General features: G+C 49.0%; 1 protein-coding gene across 10 annotated transcripts; it reads right to left on the bottom strand.

Annotated features, from left to right (window-relative positions):
- Positions 1–114: 114 nt before the first annotated feature.
- Positions 115–21,729, bottom strand: ZNF746 (zinc finger protein 746). 10 transcript variants are annotated; one of them, XM_079149286.1, is made up of 7 exons: positions 21,427–21,729; positions 18,218–18,517; positions 18,007–18,133; positions 16,948–17,094; positions 4,420–4,611; positions 3,878–4,003; positions 115–2,784 (listed from the first exon to the last, which is right to left on the bottom strand). In XM_079149286.1, exons 1-7 carry the CDS (start codon positions 21,448–21,450, stop codon positions 1,691–1,693), a joined length of 2,010 nt encoding a protein of 669 aa, XP_079005412.1. In that variant the 5' UTR covers positions 21,451–21,729; the 3' UTR covers positions 115–1,690. The 10 variants fall into 10 exon arrangements, with proteins under 10 accessions (XP_079005412.1, XP_079005414.1, XP_079005417.1 ...); XM_079149288.1 differs by having other exon boundaries at positions 115–2,781; XM_079149291.1 differs by having other exon boundaries at positions 18,007–18,088.
- Between the last annotated feature and the right edge of the window lie 1,372 nt (positions 21,730–23,101).

Below are 23,101 nucleotides of genomic sequence, written 5' to 3'. Positions count from 1 at the left end.
CACCTCTCTGAGCCCAGGGTACACAGCAGGGTGCTGAGGAAGTTGGCCCACAGCCCCTGCAGGATGTGTGTTTAGCAACAGACACAGGTCCAAGAATGGAACCCACCAAACTGCCTTGGTGCTGGTTAGGTTTATTTTAACAGGATGTTTTCTGTTCATTTATTTTTCAAAATATCAGTTATATCAATATTAGAAGTGTAAACAGGTACAAAATATACAGTACATAGAAACAATTTTCTTAACTAGTCTATTCCTAATAAAAGTATGCAGGAGAGAGTGAATGAATGGATACCATGATCTCTCCCTTTGCAGGGAGACAAGGAACCCATCTGGGCAAGAGGACCAAAGGCTGCTTCAAAAAACAGGAATGGATGTGTGTGTGGTGGGGACAGCACTATGGTGGACAAGAAATCTGGGCCTATTTGTAATTCCATCTTGAAGGTATCTGACATGGGACTGAGCAAGCCACTCACGTGTTGCCAGCTTCCCACGCTGCCTCTCAGGCAGCCCGTGTGTGTGAATGAGTGCACACACCGAGGAGGCCAGGTTCTCCAGAGCGCCTGAGCCAGACACTCCTCTGAGGCCTGAGGATCTGACTCACTGGGTGCAGACATGTCTTTTCAGAGGGCAAAACCTGAAACCTTTTCTCCCCTAAACTGAGGCTTCAGGAACAGGAGCCATGTCCCAGCGGTGGCTCTTCCTGACTGCTGGCACACATTGTGTACTCATGGTGAGAGGCAGAGATATGCCCCTCTGAGCCCTTTATCTCCTCATTTCTTTAGAGAAACAGACATCTGTCTTGCTGCTTCCCAAAGTCAGGTATTGATAAATGAGATGTGAGGTACAAGTATTCAGAAAATGAGACACTACAGGAGGGGCAGCAAACCAGAAGCATCTGGGGTGCCAGCCGCTGGCTCCACATAACCAGATGTAAGGGCGCGATGATCAGCCTCGGCTTCTTCACTTCTTCCAGACCTGACACAACTGCTCCATATGGCTCTCCTTGATGGGCCCAGGAGTCCCTCAGGGGGTGCTGCCAAGTGCCCTAGGGCAGATGCTGCAGATGGTGCAGAACAGGGAAAAGCCAGGCCAGTGCTTTGGGGGCCTTTTCAGGAGAGGCAAGCTGACCACTGCCTTGACTCTCCTGGTCTGGTCCTTTCTGCTGAGTGGAGGGTGGGGTTCCAGGTCCTGCACCCCTCACTGCCCGGGCCCAGACTGGCTGCCTGGTGACTCATCTCCCATGGGCTGTGTGGTCCTGGGACCCGTTCCTAGAAGTCCTGGGGCCTCCAGGACCCCCGCCCACCAGCTCCCCAGCACTGCCATCAGACTCAGGAGACATGGCAGACACACACCCCAAAAGCCAAAAGTGCACGACAAGATCTCAACTGGTGCTGCTACTGTTTTCCAGCTTTTTCCTCAAGAATTAAAAAAGAAAACAAAACCAAAACCAGGCTTGCAGTTAAATTTCTTGAAATTCTACTAGGGTGTTCAGTTTCACCATCAGAATCCTACTTTGTCTAGAGGTGGAGGCTGTGTTTGATGGTTTCTTTTTCCAGTGATCAGTTCAGCAACGTGGGATTTGGTTCTCTGCCGAGTCTCCCTTTCTGCCTCTAGTCCGTCAACGTCGCCCTGCTGTCTGCGCTAGGGACTCTGTACATTTTGGCCCACAGGGGCTTGGTAGTGAGGGTGTTCACAGGTCGCCACCATCGGTGGGTCCCAGGACGCTTAGGCCACAAGTCCAGTCGGTCACGAGGTCTGTGGAAGCCAAGGGTCCTTTGGCGGCGGGGCTCTTGAAGGGGTCCGGGGGCCCGGCGGGCAGGGGTGGGAGCGGCTGCCCGCGGGCCGGAGCCTTGGCACCCGCTGCGTGGTTGCGCTGGTGCTTGCGGAGGTGGTCCTTGCGGATGAAGCTCTTGCCGCAGACCGTGCAGGTGAAGGGCCGCACGCCTGTGTGCGTTCGGTAGTGGTCAATGAGCTTGGAGCGCTCGGTGAAGCGCTTCTCGCACTCGGTGCAGGGGAAGGGCCGCTCGCCTGTGTGCAGCATGCGGTGGCGGATGAGGTGCGCGGGGCGCGTGAAGCAGCGGCCGCACTCCCCGCACCGCAGGGCACTGCCGTCCCGCGCGCTGCTGCCCGCCGAGGTGGCTGTGCCCGCACCCGTGCCCGTGCTGGTGGCCGAGCCCGCGCCATCTGGCAGGCCGCAGCTGCGCTGGTGCGCGCTCAGGCTCACCTGCAGCTGGAAGCTCTTCCCGCAGGTGGCGCAGGTGAAGGGCCGGCCTCCTGGCGGTGCTGCCGGGTGCTTCTTCATCCCGGGTTTGTGGCCGAAGCCTTTCGTCCGGCCAGGGTATTTACAGGGCTCGTTGAAGGGTCTTGGGGCCTGGCTGGGATCCAGGACGGCCTCTCCGTTGTCTGGGGAGGAGAAAGGCAGCCCCTCTGGCACGGTCCTTGGGTTCAGGCCCACTGGAGGTTTACAGCGGAAATTCCAGCCCCACCGGACTCCACCGAAGAGCCAGTCCCCTGCAGGGGTCTCCTCCTGGGCCACGGCAGGGCTGAGCTCTCCCATGTCCCTTTCAGGCCTGGCCGGCTCACGTAGCCCCAACACGGGGTCCTGGCCAGGAAAGGAACTACCCTGGCTTTCCCAGGCTCCTTCTTGGACAGGACTAGGGAAAAACCTTGTGGCTTGGCCAGGTGCAAATAGGGTCCCATGGGCCTCCAGGTCAGTAGGATGCACAGGCGTGGCCACCACCTCCTCTTCCTGGACTTCTGTTTTGATCACAATTTTTACATCTGCTGAGAAAGACAGAAAGGCACCTATCATCTTGGCCCTCACTCTAAGGAACTAAGGACCTGATGCCTTCACTGGAAGCACAGCAGCTATTTAGCCCTTGGGGCACTACCCTGGGCCCTCCTGGCCAAGTCCCAGGACCATAGCTCCACAGAGCACTCCACCATGGTGGTGAGGCTGCCTGGTGGCCCAGGGGACACTGTCCTGGTGCCTTTGCCACAGCAAAGCAACACTCAGATCTGCCCACCCCCAGCTGTTGTTTTCATTTTGGCTGTTAAGGCTAATCATGAACTTATCCTAAGAAAGGAATTCTGACCAATGGTGTCCATGTGCCCAAGGGGCAAAGGCACAGGCACGGGTTCAGACAAATCTGAGATGGGCTTTGCCATGTACCAGCTGTGGACATCAGGCATGCTTCCAACCAGCAGCTGTCTGTGAATGTCCCATGTCAGGGGGTCAAGCCAGATAACAGGCTAAGAGCACCTTACTTAGTACACCATTTGGCATGCAGCAAGCCTTCAACAGAAGCAGCCACCTAGCGAATGATGAGAATATTGAGAACTAGTAGGAATGTGTGTAAAGGTGCTTTAATTTCATATCCCAAGGTTTTATATCAGAGATCTTGGCTTTTAAACATATTTTGGGGGGTGCTATGATGATAGGAATTATAACCTGAAGTAACATAACTGACCTTCAAAACAGAAGAAAAACAATGAATACATAAATTTGGGAGGCGATGCTTCTAATTCTGGTCTTTAGACACCTGTCTTTGGTAGGACCAATATCTAGGAAGTGGTTTTGGCTCTGCTTTGTTTGCTTCGATGCCAGAGGAGCCTGTGTTGTGTGAGCTGGGGAGGAGGTCTATTCTTCAAGGGATCAACACTTTAGCATAGACTGCTTACCGCCACGTGGAAGGGAATGGCCTAAAACATGGACACTGCCAAGAAAGGCTGCACAAGCCTAAGCAGTTTGGAGGAGATATAGAACAGAATTAAAACAGTCATAAGACCACAGACACCCAAAGGTCAGGGTACCTCACCAATAAAAACAGGGCTTCCAGGTGGAGGCATCCAGCCTCCTCTCTCACCATCCCCATACCTTCTGTGGAGGCTGCTGTGTTGAGCTTCAGTGTCCCATCCGAGCATGCTGATGAAGGGTGGTGGGGAGGGAGATCTGCTTGCCAGGAAGTGGGCGGGATGGTGGTTGAAAAGTTGGAGTGGACGCCTGCAATGAAGAGATCAGAGCCAGGGTCAGGAGCAGAGGAAAACCATGAAGGGCAGGGCAGCTAACCATAAAAGGCCCACGAGGACTTTTCTGAATGAGCATGACAACCTAGCCTCTCTGAAGTCGGTGAGAAGCAGCCCTTCTCCAACAAGAGGCAGCTCTGACGCCACTGCCTGAGGCGGGGGACAGGAAAAGCAGGCATGTGGTTGGCCTAGAGGATCTGTTAGGCCAGAAGAACACTCAGGAACGGTGTCACCAGCCCCTCTCGGGCCCGTGAGATGTGCTTTAGCGCAGGCCCTCCCTCAGGTAGGAAAGCTTCTGCACTAGTCAGATCAGATGTTCCGAGAACCCACAGTGCCCGCAGCCTCAGTTTCTACAGCTCATTCCTGTGTCCACTGCTCTGTCTTAGCACTCACCAGAGGTAGCATCTGTGGAGATGTCTCCTGTCCCAGAGTCCAGCTGGCTGAGGCCCCAGGGCTCCTCCCCGATGTCTGGCTGCCCAGATGCCCAGGCCTCCACGCCCAGTGCCTGTGGCTCCTGCAGCTGGAGCTCGCCCTCCTGCTTGATCTGCATCAGAAGGTCAGGGGCAGGAACAGGGGGCCCCGAGCCTGGGGAAGGGAGAATGTGTGAGTCCCTCGGCTCTGCGCTGATGAACATCCAGCCAAGAAAGTGGACATACTGGCTCTACCACAGGTCCAACAGCAAAGAGCCTGATGGGAAGGAAGGCCATAGCAAGTAGGGACTCCGGGCTGGGGCTGGTCCATGAGAAAGTCTGAGCTGCCCTGGGAAGTCCTGCTCTCACACAGGAGTGACAGATAAAACTGAACCTCAAATTCCTCTTCCCCCCCCCGTGTAACCCTCTATACACACGCTTAAGTGAACTCAAAAGAAAGTTCAGATGTGTGAATCAGAGTTCAGTCAAGAGTTGCTATAGAACTCAAACGACCCAGAGAGTTGCTGGAATAGGACACAGGCCTTAGGGACAGGTCTTTCGTGTCCAAGTGGTGCTGACCTGCTGCAAAGCCAGCAGCTAGAAGGCTATGTCTTGATGTGAGATGAGGCCTAGGAAAACCCTAACCACTCGAGGGAGTTACTAGGAAGCTGCCCACCTGTCCAGGGCTGTGCATGGGAAAGTGATCCATAACACACTGAAATTCAATGTCTACACAGAATTCACACTATCCACCCCGTGCAGATGCCCTCAGCTGAGAAACTCACTGAAAAATTGACTGAGAGTCATGGCAGCCCAGGAAATCCCAGCATAGGTAACAAACCTGCCCCATGGGGGCAACCCTATAACTCAGGCCGCAAGGGGTCCCTTACAAACTAAGACTAGAGGAAAAATTAAAACTTACAAATCAAAATAGGAGCCATGGGAGTCATTGGCAGACTTTGCTATTAAGAACCACAAAAAATAGGATAGGCTGAATGATACATACCTAAAATATTCAAAGAAATAAAAGAAGGAGCAGAATCTCCAAAGCAAGGAGAGTAAGTTAATTTTAAACAGGCAGATTTGAAGAAGAGTGAAATAGATTCTATAAGTGACAAAAGCAGTTGTGGAAATTAGAAACTCAATAAATGGCTTAGTAGTCTGAACACAGCTGAAGAGAAAATTCATCAATTGGAAGATGGATCTAAGGAGATAACTGAGAGCAAAGCGCTAGAGATAAAAAGTACAAAATATGAAATAAAAGTTAAGAGACATGAAGGATAGAATGAGAAGGTCTAACAAATGGTGGTAGAAATCCAGAAGTAGAGAACAAAGAAAAGAGTAACTGGCAATAGGCAAGAAAAGAATGGCCCATAGATTAAAGGAACACACATGTTCCCAAGTAGAAAATAAACACAAATAAATAAATATAGACAACATTCATGTGAAATGGAGTAACAGCAAAGACAAAAAAATCTTAAAAAGCACTAAAGAAAAAACAATAACATTCAGCCTAAAAGCAGATTTACTACAGTAATCAGGACATCAGAGATAATGTAACATCTTCAAAAAGCTGAGAGAGGCAGGCACAGTGGTGCATGTCTGTAATCTCAGCGACTTGGGAGGCTGAGGCAGGAGGATTCCAGGTTCAAGTACGGTCTCAGCAACTTAGTGAAACCCTGTCTCAAAAAATAAAAAGGGTGGGGGGTGTGACTTAGTGGACAGCACCTCTAGGTTAAAAAAAAAAAAAAGGAAGAAAAAGCTGAGAGGAAAATATATATCAACTCCTTTTATGAAGCTATTATAATTTTCATTACATAAATTAAAGTATATGAAAAATGTATAAAATAATCTCATTTATGAACAGATTTAAAAGATTCTAAATTAAAGAATTATAAATCAAACCCTGTAATATATTTTCAAAATAGAAAAAGAGATAACACATTATGAACAAATCAGGTTTATCAAGGATAAGACGACTCTAGAAAATACGGTACTATAATTCACAAAGTTAACAGAGTAATGTCAAAGACAATATGATCATCTTAACAGATGTAAAAGCAGCACTCGACTCTTCTTTTTGGCATATGGCTGGTTAGATGTGCAGAGAAACAGAGAAACTCCTTCCAGACTGGAATATCTAAAAATAAAAATGCTGGGTATAGTATAAAAATAAGAAAAAAATTCAAAGTATGGATGACTTACAAATAAAGTAAGGAAAACAGAGGCCAGAAACTAAGAAAGTTCTGGTATCCAGCAGTAAATTAGAATGGAGGACGTGGAATGTGCGTGGTAGGGGAGGAGTGTGACAAGACTGGGGTCAGGCAGGTGGGAAGCTGGCTGGAGACACCCACCACCCAACCAGCAACACGCCCAGTGGACTAAACTTGCAACCCAAAGCAAGACTTGCACACGGTATCCTGCCTGCCTGTCCTTGGCTCCAGGCTGTGTGGGGAAGACGCCTCCTGACAGCTGACACTCACAGGCGGCAGGCAAGGGATGTATGGTGCCAGGCCTCACGGTGCCAGTGTGGTCCGAAAACCTCCAGGCCAACACTGGGTCTGCACTGGCCCCAGGTGACCAGCAGAGGTGTCATTCTCAGGGGAAAGCACACAACTTTCAAATCACAAATGAGCTCACAACCACAAACCACCACCCCAACAGGAAGATGCCAACACTCAGCAGAAACCATGGACCCCATAAAGCCTTTGAATATTGGAATTATCCACAGAGAATATAAAGAAATAAAAAGTGAAGAACAAGCACTATCAAGGAAACAAGGGACTATCAAACCTACCAAATTTTGAGAAAGAACTGACTATAACTTTAGAATTATAAGAAAATTAAAAAAAAATTTAAGTAATCGAAATTTAAAATTCCAGTCTATGGTTAAACAGCAGAGTGGAAACAAATAAACAATGATAAACTAACTAGAGGATAGAGCAGAAGAAATTATTCAGACCTCAGCGTGGGGACAGAGCTGAAAATATGAAGAGAGGGTTACAGAGGCCAAGGTGAAAACCTCATTAAAAGATTGGAGAGAAAGGGGCAAGACAATATTCAAAGAGAGAACATCGCCAATTTCCTTAAACTGATGAAAAATATCAGATTGAAGCAAGAGAAAGAAGAAGAAATCCATGCATGAAGGTACTGCAGTCAAACTGCAGATTCTTAAAGACAAAGCCTTATTAAAAGCAGGCAGGGAAAAAAGGCAGATTACCCCCAAGATCACAGCTGACTCTGCAAAGTGATACTCACAAGGTTAAGAGAATATAATAAACCAAAATTCTCTCTTTCAAACGGGATGGAATTAAGATCTTTCCAGACAGAAATAGACTAAAGTACACATAAACTGAGAGTTATTACCAACGGACTCACAAAAAATAACTCCTAACAAAAATTCTAAAGCTTCCTCTAAAAGAGCAGGAAGGAGTCACACCACCCAGTCACCCATGACCAGGGGAAAGGTGTGGAGCAGCAGGATCCCACAGGACAGGCAACGCAGCAGAAGGGCCCCAGCAGCTGCATTATAAAAACCTGAGGAAACACCTGGCAGGACTCACCACAGTATGTCCAAAATACTACTTCAACATATGACCAATACAAATAGGTAACATATTATTTTTATACATGAGTCGTCATATACACATCTCTCTCTTTTCTTGTACATAGTTTTCAAAATCTGGTCTGCATTTTGTCCTTACAGCATATTTCAAGTGCTCAATAGCTACCTGTATCTGGTGGCTACGATTTCGGACAATTAAAGGGCAAAGATTATTAGTCTGGAAATAAACAAAAACCCCAGTGATATGCTGTTTACAAGAAACTCACACCTGTAACAGAAGGATGCAGACAGCAATATAAAAGAATAAAAGTTAAACTAAGCCAGAATTAACAACAAGTGATGTAGCTCTACATATCAGAAGAAATTGACTTTAAGAATGAAAACATTCATAGAAATAAAAAAAGATCACTGTACAATGGCAAATTGGTCAATGAGATACAATAATTCTAAATTTCTATGTTAAAACACAACTTCAAAATAATAAAGCAAAACTAACCGAGCTCTGTGGAGGAATGGGCAGCTCTGCCCTCACGGTGGGGATTCTGATGCATATCTCTCCATGACTGGTAAACATCACCAACGGAAGGTCATGGAACAACCAAACAACACTTGGCAAACCTAATCAAATGGACACAAGTAGAAACCAAACACAGGAGCATACATGCTTCTCAAGCACGTAGTGAGGAGGGAAAATGAACACTCTGGGTCATAAAACAAATCTCAGCAAATTTTAAAAGAAGAGTATTTTACATACTGTCTCTTATAACAATAATACAATTAAGTTAAAAGTCTTTAACGCCTCTTATATACTAAAAACAAAAAACAAAAAACTTGCTTTCTAGATAATCCAAGGGTCTAAGGAAAAAATCCCAATGATGATTAGGAGATACCTGGACCCTGTAGAGAATACTATCTATCCAGACATGCGGGCTGCAGGCACCATGGCACAGAAGATTTCTACAGCCTTGTATGCTCATAACAGAAGGCGGGTTGGAAAGTAATGGGCCAAGCAGTCACTGCAAGGTGTCAGGAAAGAAAGAATGCCAACAACAAAATCCTTTAAAAAAGGAGAAGAGAGTGACAAATATCAGAGTATAAATTAATAAAAGGGGAAAAAAAGAATACTGAGAGCATGAAGTTGGCTCTCTGAAGAGAAGATCAGACCAGTTTATCTCCAGCTAGAACATCAGGAAGAAAGGAGCCCACACCAGTAACCATATGGAGAATGACGGAGGGGGGGCGATTCAGATGCCACGGAGCTTAGAAAGATAACAAGGCCCTATGACTGTCATTCCAAGTAACTGGAAAATCCTGGGGAAACAGACAAATTCCTAGAAAAATTACAACTTGCCAAATTGACCAGTGAAAAATAGAAACCTCAAATACTAACTCAGTAGTCAAAATGTCCCCTACAAAGACAACTGGAGGTCCTGGTGGCTTTATTGGGGTTTTCTACTAAATGTTCAAGGGAGAGATAATTCTAACATTATACAAACTCTCTAAGAAAATAAAACAGAGGGACTGCATCAGAGTTTATATCATTAATACTCAAATAATGCTGAGACAGTCTGAGAAAGGAAAATTATAAGCCTACCTCGCTCACTGACAAAGATTCTAAAGTCCTAAGCAAAATGATCATGGTAACAAGTCTGGCAATGTATATAAAGGTCATGACTATGTTAGGGTCACTCCAGGATACAACACTGGCTTAGGATTAGGAAATAATATAATTGACCATGTTAGAGAGTTAAAGGAGAAAAATTATATAATCATCTCAATGGACAACAAGAAAAAAAAAGCATTTTACAAAACTCCAGTCACTCCTGTTGGAAATACCTAGCCAGTCAGAAATGGGGGAGACTTCTTCAGTCTGATAAGGGGGATTTATAAACTAGATATTTAGTAAACGTTATTCTCATTGTGAGAAGCTAAAAATTCTTCTCTTTAAAATCATGAACCCATAGGACACTTGTTAGCATCACTTCTATTTAAGGATTTTCTGGGATTTCTCTACACAATAAAATAAGATAAAAATAAAGATTTGAAATGAAAAAAAAAAAGTCTTATTACTCAAAGATGATGTGATTAACTTCAGAAAATCTGAAAACCATTAGACAATTACTACAGAAATTACAGTGCTACTGAGAATTTTAGTAAAGTTCCTGTATAGAAATATCAATAAATAACACAACTGCCTTTTTATGTGTTATTAGGGTTTTGAGGGAGCTGATCCCTGTCATGGATCTTAAACTGAGGAAACACATGAGGCACGCCACTGAGGCTAAGCTATTATTACTGATAATTAGGATGTAGCTTTTATCTGTGGCAAAAGGATTCATGCTGACCCAAAAAGCAGAAGTTACCTGGGCCAGTGTGGAGCCTGTCCCTGGGGCAGCAGGTAAGTGGGCTGCACGGAGGGCAGGGGGTCGAGATGGGGCCTTGACTGAGCTGCAGGAAAATGGTGCTCCCTGCCCCCAAGCTCCAACACAAACCAGAAACTAACAGAAAATGCAGGCTAAAAAGAGATACCACTGACCACAGAGACTGAACAACAACAAACAAACAACAACCTAAGAATATAACTGACAAAAAATGTTTAAGACCTTATTGGGAGAAAATTACCTATTTTTATTTTTTGCAGTATGGGGGATTGAACCAAGGGTTGTGGGCATGCTAGGAAAGCATTCTACCACCAAGCTACACCCTCAACCCACTTCTGGGGAGAAGATTATAAATCTTTGTTGAGACCTCACTGATGAGCGAAAGGGAGGGACTGAGGATAGTCGTGGAGAACACAGGTCAGTAGAGTGAAAGGTCAATTTTCTCCCCACTGCTTTGAAGATTGAAAGCAACTCCAACCACGACCCCAACTGGAGTTTTCATGGTGCTTGATGAGGGGACTTGAAAGTTTCTCTGAATAGCAAAGGAAAAATGAGAACAAAGTGCTTGTGAAAAAAAACCCGGGGTCTTCCTCAGATCACCACAAAATCCATTCCTGGTGGATTAAGAACTTGCACATGAAAGGAAAGTCTAGAAAACCTCTAGTAGGAAATGAGACGTGTACTACGACCTCAAGGTCAGACAGTGTTTCTTAACTGGAGAGGACGCACAAAGGATCAACCATAAAGCAAAGGACTAGAAGATCCAAGAACACTGAAGTGAAAAGCATCTGTGCTTTGAAATATGCCACAGGCTGGGGCTGCAGCTCAGAGGAGGAGCGCTTGCCTAGCACACACGCGGCCTGGGTTCCATCCCCAGCAATGCAACAACCCCCATGCAGAGAGCATACCATCAACACCCATAACCCCATGCAGAGAGCATACCATCAACACCCATAACCAGCACAAAGATTCATATCCAGAATATGTAAAGAACTATTAAAACTAATAAGAAAGACAACTTTAAAGAAAAATGGACAAAAGACATAAACAGAAGAAAAAAGACCAATGGCCTTCATAGAGGATATGATGCTGAAGCTCCCTAATTTGGAAAATGCAAGTCTGAACCACAATTTTTTGACTATTTCAACCTCTACCAGACAGGCAGAAATGGAAATGGCACTTCAAGGCCAGTCAGAATAAGATATGACAGGAACCCTCAGGCCCTGCTGAGAGGGTTACTGACTGGTGTCCCCACTTCTGATGAGATTGAGCGCCCTCAGGGTGGTAGGCCCTAGAGTGGTATCCCCACTTCAGAGACATTTTGTCATCACCAGGTAATGTTGAGCACATATCTTTCCACAACCTGGCACCCCCGGTCCACTCCCACATCTCTATCTAGGGACTTTTACACACGCACAAGAATTCTCACAACAGCATTGTCTTGAAGTAAAAGAGAGAAAGAACACAAACACCCACCAACAGCAGAAGGAAAAAATATGTTATAGTCACAAAACAGAACTACAGAGTGGTGCAATTCATGGAAATGAATGCACTGGGACTGCACTGTGCCAACATAGTCGCTCAAGCACGTGACGTCAGAGGGGAAAAGCAAACTCAAGAGGAACATGCGCGACGACTCCATTCATAAAAAGTTCAACAGGCAAAACTAAACAGTGTTACTTAGGAATAATACAGAGGAAACAAAAATGTACAGAAAAGCAAGTGGTTGATGAGCTGTTTCTGAATTTTCTGTTGCTCTGCAAGAGGAAGGCAGGGAAGCCCAACGGGCTCTGAAGGCTCTGGCTGTGCTCTTTCTGTGCTGGGTATTGGGAGCACAGTGCTGACTAGCACTCTACACATTATGTGAGTTTTGCTTACTACTGTGTGTAATACAAAGTCATAAAAAAACAAAAAAACAAAAAAACTAGACACTACTAAAAAGGAGGAAAAAAAATCCAGCATTTGGTATAACATTTATTCATAATTAAAACTTTTGGTTAGCCACATGCAGGAGGACATACTAAGAGCATCTTCAAATGTCTACGGCAAGGGGCTGGGGTTGTGGCTCAGTGACAGAGCACTTGCCTGGCATGTGTGAGGCACTGGGTTTGATTCTCAGCACCGCATATAAATAAATGAATAAAATAATAAAGGTCTATCAACATCTAAAAAAATTTGAAAAAATGTCTATGGCAAAATCAAATTTAATGTGGGAACTAGGGAAACATATGTTGTCTGTAGATGAGGATGCTAACTATCATTCTACTATTCAACGAGGTCCTAGCCAAAATGCTAAAAAAATTGAAAAAGAGGTAATGCGTGTGCTATTGTGAAGGATTTAATTGAACACATAATAAATGCAAGAGCCTCTAAATAGACAATTCTTTCAACCTAATGAGAGCACAAATTTTCTTTTATTAAATGCAAGCCAATAGCACACCTGACTCTGTAACAATCATAAAACATGTAATTAATTCTATAAATCTGACTTAGAAGAGAAACAATAACTATCAGGAGAAATTGTAAAACCTTATTCAACCACACAGAAATCTTTGTTAAGTTTTCCCATGAAGAGCAAGGCTCGATGTTGTAATGATGGCAATTCCTCAATATTAAATTGTAAATACAATTCCAACAGAATTTTCTTTGAGAAGTTGACATAAATATTCTGAAATTCATAGAGCAAAGATCTAAGAATAGCCAAAAATAAATTTGAAGAACAAGCAGGGAAGGCTTAGTCTGCTAGGTGCTGAGGCATATTATGAAGCTGAAAGAATGTGTTGGCTAGAGAGGGACCCACAGAAACCACAGAGCCCAGGAACAGCTTCATCACAGGTAGAACCCGGCTCAAGACAGAAGCTGTGCTACAAACCAATGGAGAGAGGGCAAGACACTGCGGGAAAAGCAGACATCTTTGTGGGGAAGACATTTAAATTCTCTCTTGTAGCCTACACAAATATGAATTCTAGAATGGATTAAAGAATTAAATTTGAAAAGCAAAACTTTAAAAGTTTTATAAGAAAATATAGGAGAACAACTTTCTGACCTTGGGTGAGGAAGGCAAGGATAGCCATAACAGAAAAAGCACAGATTGTAAAGGAAAAGACTGGTACGTTTTGACTACCAAAAATAAAAATGTCCACAAAAGAACTACAAAGCTAAAAGATCTGCCAGACTAGGGGAAGATGTTTGTAATGCAAATAACAGAAAAGGATCAGCACCTAGAATGTGTACAAAGACACCCAGAATCAACAAGGTAAAAAATGACTCAGTAGAAAAACAGAAAAAAACAATTCACAGAAGAAACCAAATAAACTTACGAAGAGGACGCTTGACTTCACGAACAGTTGGGAAAATACAAATCAGACCAAGAAACAATTGTGCCTCTATCTAACTGGGGAGAAAGGATGGAAAGCGGGCAAACACGTGAGAAAACAGGTGCCTCACAGCTGCTCGAGGATCTGTGGTGACGCTGGGAGAGCAGTGTGCCCGAGCGGCCGGGGGTGCCTCTGGGTCTGCTCCCTGGAGAAACAGCAGCCCTTGGGCACAGAGGTATGCTGGGGGCACAGAGGCCTTGTAGTGTTGCTTGTGATAGTGAAAAATTAGAATGGAAAATGCAAAATCAATTGTCACATAATTGCTATCCAAATATTAAACATCTATGAATCAATCTATATGTATCAACATGTGTAAATCTGAAATACATTATACTGAGCAAAAAAAGTGAAATTCATGTAAGTTTTTAAAACATGAAAAGTCTTATGTACTGCTTACAGCTACATACATACACAGTAGATGTTTCAGCTTAGCCAGACCGTTAGCAACCTAGCAAGATCCAGTATCAAAATACAGAATACAAAGGGCTGGTGATGCAGCTCAGTGGCAAATGGCCCCTGGGTTCAATCCCCACGATCAAAAAAAAAAAAAAAAAAAGTAAAATGTGAATGAAAAGGATAAAGGTGTCAACTACTTCAGGCAAGTGGTCACCCTAGTGAGGCGTGGGGCTGGGAACCCTACAAACGAACCTCGAGCTAACAGAAACATCATATTTCAAACACACCACATGTACTTTTTAAATGATGGAACTTCGCATACGTCCAAAAACACTTGTTGAATTCCTACTCAGTGCTAGGCGGTATTCTAGGTGCTAGGAATGATCATGTTAATAAAATGGGTAATTTTTATCCTTTTGAAATTTATATTCTAATGGGGGGGGGGACAGGCATACAATGAATCTATAAATAGGAAATATCTATAATAAGAGATGCAATCTGATCCGAAGAGGAACTGGACTGGGTGGCACAGTCTGTAACCCCAACTACTCAGGAGGCTGAGGGCAGGAGGATGACAAGTTCAAGGCCAGCCTCGACAACGGAGTGTCTTAAATTTTTAGACAACTTGGTGTCTAAAAATAAAAATAAAAAAGGCCAGGGGGATACTCAATGGAGCACCCTTGGGCTCAATCCTTAGTACTGAAATAAAAACTAAAAACCGTTCTCAGCTTGTGGGCCACAGGAACAACTGGCCTAGTTTTTGCCCATAAGCCATAGTTTGCCAATATCTGGGCTAGTGAGGTGATGCCAGTGACCGCTGGGCAGTACAGGGTGCTCACTTGACCTTGCTGGTTGGAAATATCAGGAGAGACCAGCAGCAGGCTTTGCTCCAGTCACAGGCAGCTACCTGGGTGCAGATGCACAGCAGGCAGGCAGAAGCCCCAGAATTATGCTTCTGCCAGGTGGGTACAAGGAGTGAAGGAAGGGCAAGGGAGTTGGGGCTGTGTGAAAGGGCCCACTACAGATGGCCACAGAGGGAAGTGAGGATGGACCAGGACAGGGTGAAGGAGGGAGGATTCAAGGCCCGCGGGTCCCTGAGGTTGTGGACCTGATGGACTCGGGCTTTAGAGAGAAATGGAAGGATGGATAGCAGGTGGTGGTTTGAAGGGGTTGGTCATGTGGGGAAGAGAAGCGCCAAGGACCATCCAACTGGATGCTGCCACTGCCGAGAGCGAAGGCAGAAGGAGTGACAGGCGGGAAGGGGGTTCCCCAGAGATCCCAGAGACCTGAGCCCCTGGGGCAGGTTTACAGAAGAGAGAGGAGGAGGCTGGCAGAGGGACAAACTGAGGAGCAGGACATCTACTCCTGCAAGCCCAACATCAGAGGGACATGGGGAAGAGGACAAGAGAACTGCAGGGAAGCGAGACAGGCAGGAACACTCAGGATCCAGCAGGACTTGCTGAGCACTGTGGAGGAATTCATAGACGACAGGGAGAAAGGAGATAAGGCTTGACAAAGGCATGGACAGGGGCTGGGGAGATAGCTCAGTTGGTAAAGTACTTGCCTCGCAAGCACAAGGCCCTGGGTTCAATCCCCAGGGACAGGCCCGAGGACGTGGGGGACGTGGGGGACGAGGGGACGTGGGGGACCAAGTGCTTGCTCTGAAGAGAGAGGGAAGGGCCACATGGGACTCCCACCAGACAATGGGAGTCTGCGTGCTGGAGGGGGCTTGATGGCAACTGGGGTCCCTCTGAGCCCTCATTCACTCTTATCCATGGTGGTGTGGAAACCTGGAAAAGCCCCAGTGTTACAGATAAAATAACGCCAGCCACAGCACCTCCCACCCAGATACGGAAGCTGGAGGCTGCCTGTGACCTAGAGCTGCTCCCTGTGGACAGTGCTCTGCTCCTGCCGCCTTCCCGTCCTCCAGCCACCAGCACTGTCCTCAGCACCTAGAAGACTCTCAGAATACTTCGCTAAACTAAACCGGTGGGTGCATTAGCAGAAGGTGACCACGAGGTCAGCTCTGTATGTGCTCTGTCCTCGATAAAATGAAAATCTAATTGAGATGAAGCAACAAACACATAAGACACATTTAAGGGGCTGGGGAGATAGCTCAGTTGGTAGAGTGCTTGCCTTCCGCAAAGAAAAAAAAAAAAAAGACATTTAAGTACACACGAGTTGACCACAGGAAGACTTCTGCACCAGTGTCAGAGGAAGGGAGCCCTGGGACAGTCACGAAAGGAAGCAGGGATCAAGCAGAGACAGACAGGGTCTCCCTGGCCAAAGGACCCCGCGAGTCTTCCCTCGGGAAGGTAGTTTTTCTCATGTGTCCCCCGTCCTTTCCTTAACTTTCAAACCTGCTGACTAGCTCCAGGGAAATCTGAGACACTGATATCGAGTATCTGCATTCGCCTTAAATAAATTCATGAATTGAATCATATTGGACCACACAGCTTGCCAACAGGATCACACTGCACAGCTGTGAACAGATTTGAAGGCAGGCTGGTGGATGCTGTGAAGCGCTGGATGAATTTTGTCTTCAACACACTCCTCCCTTCCCTGCCCTGTCCTCCACTGTCTTCCCCTTGTTCTGTGCCACTGGCTGACTGGCTGGGCTGCCCGTTTCCATGGTGGAAGGCACTGGTTCAGAGAGCCAGCTTAGTAGGTTAGAGGTTATAGCTCGACCACAGAAGGCAGCCTTCATACACTCATCTCATGTTTCTCCCCTCTCTCTGGAAACAGGCAGCTAGCATCCCGGGCCCATTACTTTTCTGCTTCCATCCAATCACCTGGTGTCTCCCTGGCCTTCTCCCACCCTTCACCTGGACTGGGGTCCACAGGAACGTCTGGAACCTTGGGGCCAGCACGACGCCAGGTGCAGGGCTCCTTGCCTTGTTCAATCTGGGAGAGGACCTCAGGCTTGGAGATGGCATAGTCTGAGGAAAGACAGGAAGGTTAGCTTTGGCCATGTTCCTGTCCAGCAAGGGACAGGCAGCTGGAAAACCAAGAATGGTCTGGAAACTAAATATCCTGGTTGGTGTAGAGCAGTGGTTCTCAATGGTGGGCAATTTTGCTAGAAAGCTTGATCATCTTGTGTAGTCTAGGGGAAGTGTTGCTGGCATCTGCTGGGCACTGGCCAGTGTTGGCTTGAACATTCAACAGCACACAGGACAGGCCCCAGCCCAACCAAGACTTATCTGGTCCAGTGCTAGCAGTGCTGGGGTACACAGCCTCCACAGGAAGCAACAGCTCACGCCTGCACACTAGAGTGTGAAATCACACCTGTGCCCATTCCCTTCCTCGCTAAGCACACCTCATCACTCTTTGCTCTGGGGTCACACAGAGGTCATCTTGAGAGGAAATGGGCCCAGGAAGCAGAATCTAGGCCCTTCACAGTCAATGACCCTGAAAACTGGGGCAGCAAGGCTTTGGGACAGGGCAAAATGCTTGCTGCAGGAAGCAAGGTCTGTCTCGTTCTACACTGACCCCAAAGAATGTCACATAAAGGCCAAAAGCTCTGCAAGAGAAGGTAAAACAAGTCCTGCTCCAATATGTGGTCAGCTAGAGACTGGGCCTGAGGGCAGGGGAGCTCCTATAATCCATGTCTCAGCAAAAGCAGAGATGCCCACAGTCCATGCCTGGTTAGGAGAGGGGCCTTCACCTTCCTCATTCTGCCACTCTGCCAGGCAGAAGGGGAGTCTGTCACCAGCAGCATCTTTAGGAGGAGGAGGACTCTCTGCCTAAAGTATCTAGGGGTTTACATGTCACTGAGATGAAAACGACCAGCAGAAAGAGATCTGGGGACTTGCAAAATCCCACCTGACAGAGAAGGGAGTGCCAGGCCTTACCCAGGGAGACCAGCGTCTCATAGTTGCCCCTCATCACGTGCTTGTAGAGCTCCTTCTGCCAGTCCTCCAGCTTGCCCCACTCCTGCTCAGAAAAATACACGGCCACATCATCAAAGGTCACGGGCACCTGGAACCACAAGTGTACACTCGCTCACCCACACTTACAGGCATAGCCCCCAGCGCTCCCCACTCCAGGGCACCCAAAGGCTACCTTGGGGACCTCCCCCTTGCTGCCGGGTGGCAGCCGCAGGATCCAGAAGTTCCTGTTGCGCAGCAGGTTCTCCACGTTCTCCAGCCGCCGCTGCAGCAGCCCGTACTCCTGCAGCAGGGTCCCCAGCACGGCCCACTTGCCCTCCAGCTGGTTGCCAAACTCCACGGCCGTCTTCTCGCAGTCGGCCAGCTTCTTCTCAGCCATCCCCGTTCGACCTTCCAGGGAAAGCAAGCGGGCAGCCTGCGATTCGATCTTCCTCTCCATGGCCTGAATTGTAGCTGCCATTGTCCATGGAGAAATCTTTTAGAAATAGGAGAGAAACCAGCATCACTCATTGTATTCACTGTGTCCTGTGAGCCCATCTCCCTAGGTGTGGGAGAGGCAGGATGGGAGTGGGGAGTCCATGTCTGTGGGAAGTGGGAATATCCTGTCTCATGAGCCAGATCTCAGCCTGGAGATCACCTCTTTGGGGAATCTCAGATCTGGCTTGTGGCTGTGGGCACCTTGCTCCCAGGCCGCTGGAGCACACTGCAGCACCCCATCTTGATGCTCACCACCTGTCCTGGTCATTTCCTGCATGCCCTACAGCATGCGGTCTTGGAGGCGCACTGCATCTTTTCACAGAACAGTGCTTGACACACGGCAGGCGCTCAGTGTGATTTTGCAAAGTAAACAGTGACTTAGCATTGCTGGGGTGTTTTAGTGGAGAAATGGTAAACTGCAGATTTACTAGAGCCCAGCCTGCACTCCCGGCACCCACAGGAACTGTACTGATGATGACCCAGCAAAAAACCCCCAGCTGCTCCACTGAAACCACACAAACAAGAGCATTGCTCAATTCTTTTTTTTTTTAAAGCATCTCCTGTCCCCTCTTAACAAGGCAGAAAAATCTAATGGCCAATTCCCCTTCCTCCAAGACAATGTATTTTGTCCCTCCCCGCCCCGCCCCGCCCCACCCCTGCAAGCTAGGATCACCATTACTGCAACTTCACCAAGCTAGTTGGATTTTTCATACTACCTGAACCCCCTGAAATTCTTTTTCCCTCCTGGTTCCCACCTTTCCCAACGTAAAAACGAAGGTCTCAGACATTTTTGTAGCTGCATGAAGTGAGTGGCACACCCTGGAGTCTGGGGAGGACAGACACAGAGCACCCACGTCATATTTTTAAATGGACAGCAACAATCAGAAGATTTCCCTGTCAATGGAAATGGCCAGAGGCCTGATGGACCAGCAGTTGGAGACCATAAGGAAAACACATTTTGTGTGGGAAGCTGGACTACCTGCCCACTAAGATCTGAGGGTAGGACCCGCAGGCAGACAGGAGTCATGTTATGGAGGCTTTTTCCGGTCAGTGACTGTAGATGGATGGATGACTTTCTGAAAAGCATTCCTAAGTAAAAGGCTGGCAACTACTTGTAAAATAAAGTGACTTCTAGGAACCAGTGTGGATTAATATGAAGAGAGTCACTGAGAATCAGAACATGGAAGGACACCTCAGGAAACAGGGACAAAAGGAGAGCTTGACAGGAGGTAGAAAAAAACCTGCCCAGATGGTACTTAAAAAGTTATCTGGCTGTCTGGAAGGATGGACTCTGGGTACGACTAAGGTGGGACTTCAGCTGGGTCTTAGAGGGTGGAGTGCAGATGGACAGAGGGCTGTTTGATGTGGGCGGGGGCCTGCTCTCAAGGAGTGTGGAGTCCAGTCCTGCTGGTGCCTTGGAGGTTGGCTGGGCTCTGAGCTTTGCTAGCCCTCCCTTCACCTGCTATTCCTCTTTGGGACCAACCTTGCCATATATCCAGACTTTAAGAGTCTACTCCAAAAGCATCCTTGCCCCCCACCACCTGCTCCTCATCCCCTGAAATCCCGTATGTTGTAAATGCACTGTTAGAATCTTCCTGTTGCATGAAAAGGCACCTGTGCGAGCTCCAACTTCATTAAGAGGATATTCCTCTTTAACAGCTGAACAGTGGTGCAGTCTTCTTCCCATTCATGGGGCCTGGGAGCCCTACCTGAGGCCTTCAGTGTGTAGTGGGAAGTGGGGACTGTGCTCTGTTGAAGTCCAGAGCCTCATTAATGGGCGTGTGGAGTAGCCCTGCTGCCTTAGCTGCCTTAGGCACCAGCAGGAAAACCCAAACTCCACTTAAGAGGAGCTGCTGGTCTAAGAAGTAGCCAAGTCCCTCAACAGCTCCCACGCACATGACAAAGTCCAGGCCTTCCAGCCCCTTCCGATTCTCTGCAGCCTCCTCTTAAAGTCATCTTTTCCAAAATCCTTTCCGTTCCTGCACGGTGGGGTCTTTCTTTCTCTCTGTGCCTTTGCTGGAGCCTCCTCCCTCCCTGGAAAGCTCCCGGCTCCAGCTCAGTCTAGTGAAACCCTAGCCTCCCGCAAAAAGCAGCTCAAATCACAGAAGAACAAAATACTGGGCCAGGATGGGTACAGGGTCTCTGCAGCCCGGCTTCTGCTCCTGCATTCCCACGGTGCGCTTCCACCTGGACACCGCTCCCCTTTTTCTGTTCTGCACGGTCTTTACCCGTGTACCTGTCTGCTTCCTCGCCACACACTGGGTCCTTGAACACAGAGCCACTGTGTCTTCCCACACTTTCTAGCTGTGCGAACATGGGCAAGTTAACTTCACTGGGCCTCCGGTTTTTCTTTTGTACGGCAGAGATAACAACAGTACCTACCCCATAGGTTTGCAGTGAGGACATAATAATGCCTAAACAGGGCTGGGTGCAGCGCCTGGCTCGGCAAACACCAGCGGCCCTCCCGCGCCGCCCCGAGGGAGCTGGGCACGTAGTGGGCGCTCGGTGTCTGCGGAATCGACGCCGGACACCTCCCAGGTGCCACCAGGCCGCTGGGGGGAGCTGGGGGAGGGAAGCCTGGGCCGAGCGCTAGGCAGAGAAAGGGGCCCGGGCGGGGGGGCGCGGGGACCAAAGGGACAGCGGCCGGGTCGGGGCAGGCAGCCCGGAAGGCTGCGGGAGCTCGGCGCGGGGCGGCCGTTCCCCCTGCCCGGCTCGGCCCGCGCTGCGGGGCCCGGGCGGCGGGCGCCGTAGGCCCCGGCGGACCCCGCGCCCCGCTCGCCCGAGCCCCAGGCCCGGCGGCCCGGCCCGGCCCCCGGAACCCCTCCCCGGGGCCTGCGGCGCCGTGTGCTGGGCCCGGGCCGCCCGGCGCCCCGAGGCCGCGCGTCCGAGCGCGCGGGCCGCCCTTACCGGAGCCGCGGCCGCCTCGGCCATGGCCCTGCGCTGTCCGGCCCGGCCCGGAGGAAGTCGCCGCGCCGCGCGCCGCCCCACGCAGGCCCGGCCGCCGGTCCTCTCGGCAGGCGGCGCCGGCCCGGCCCTGCTTCCCCGCCGCGCTCCTCGCTGGCCGGCCTGCCTCCGCTCCGCCCGCAGACGCGCCGCCGCCGTCAGCGCCCGGCCGGTCCACACTGCATCCTGGGAGCCGGCGCCGCGGCCCGGCCGCCGAAGGCCCGTGAGGCTTCCTGGAGGCAGCGCGGCCGCACAGCCCCACCTGCAGCCCGAGCGGCGAACGGCAGCGCGCGCCGCCCCGCCCCGCCCCGCCCCCGCCCGCCCGCCGCCCGCGGGGACGCGACCCCCGCCGCCCGCCGCCCGCGCACCCACGGCCCGGCCGAGGGGCTCGCGGCCCGGGGTGCCGTCCCCGCTCACGGCAGCGCGCTGGCGGCCGGCGCGAGCGGGAGCCGCCCGGGGCCGCCCGCCGCCCCGCGCCTCCGGGTGCCCGCGGCCACCGCGGCCCGCTCGCCCGGCGCGCCCCGCACGGGGACTGGAGCGGCCCCCTCGCCCGGCCAGGGGCTCGGCTTTGTGTCGGGGACAGCGGCACGCACGTCGTCGCCCTGCACGGGGACACATACTCCAACAATGGCAGCGGCTGGCTGCGTCGCGGCAGGCGGCCGCGTGCGAGTCCCCGTGGTGTTTATTACTGACAGTGGATATTCTTGGTGGAACGAATAACGAGACACACGCCACCATTTGAAATGATTGTGGCGAAGGACTTGGTATGGAAAGATGTTCATGACGTATTAAGACAAGTCTGGACACAAGGATTCGATTTTTTTTCTTAAGATGTGCGTATAACAGAACGCGCATATGAAATTGCCCTATATATGGGATCTCCTATATACATACATGTATATATGTCATGTTCTCTATATCATGTACATTTTATATATAACAGGTTGGGAAGTGTGTACGTTAACATAGTCTAGACATTTTTTCTTTATTAGCGAGACGACAGGCCATTTATATCTAACTTTTTAAAACTCTTGTTTCTACTTTGTAATTATAAGAGTAGTATTTTTGTCAGGGAGAGAAAACTCCTTAAGCAGCAAAGGTGAGCAGGCTAGTGGAAGGAGCCCGGTGTGAGGCCCCCAAGTAATGACCAAGATGCATTGTCTTTCAGAATTGCTTCTGCTCAGGGGACTTCCCCAGTGAGGAACCTTCCCACCATGTGGTCCAGCAGCTTGGATCTCAACACTTACCCTTAGTCTCTCTTTGATCTGAACTCCACCGGGCCAGCAGAGAAGGGCTCATCCCAGATTCATTATTCGTGTATAAATATGGAATTGGCCAGGGAGCTGTCCTGGGGGAAGCCCTTGCTGACTGGGGAGATCTACTCCCAGGGCCTGACTTTCCTTTCTCCCTTGCTAATGCAGGAATTTCCTGAGGCCTCCCAGGCTGGGTGTGTGTGTGGGGGGGATTGTCCCTCAGTGTAGGGATTTCCTGCCTGGAGCCCTGCCTTTCAGAGTAAATCCTTGAAAGTGAAGTCAGCCTGCTCCCCCCAGGCACTGTAGGCAAATGCTCTGGAATCTACCCCCAAGTCCTTTTCCTGTTGTTTTCTTTGAGTTCTTCTTCCACCTGATTCCTTCCCCTT

Source organism: Sciurus vulgaris (assembly GCF_902686455.1).
Source record: "Sciurus vulgaris genome assembly, chromosome: 8".
Lineage (NCBI taxonomy): Eukaryota > Metazoa > Chordata > Mammalia > Rodentia > Sciuridae > Sciurus > Sciurus vulgaris.
The sequence above is the reverse complement of the archived record's forward strand: the minus strand, read 5'-3'. Positions and strand labels throughout refer to the sequence as shown.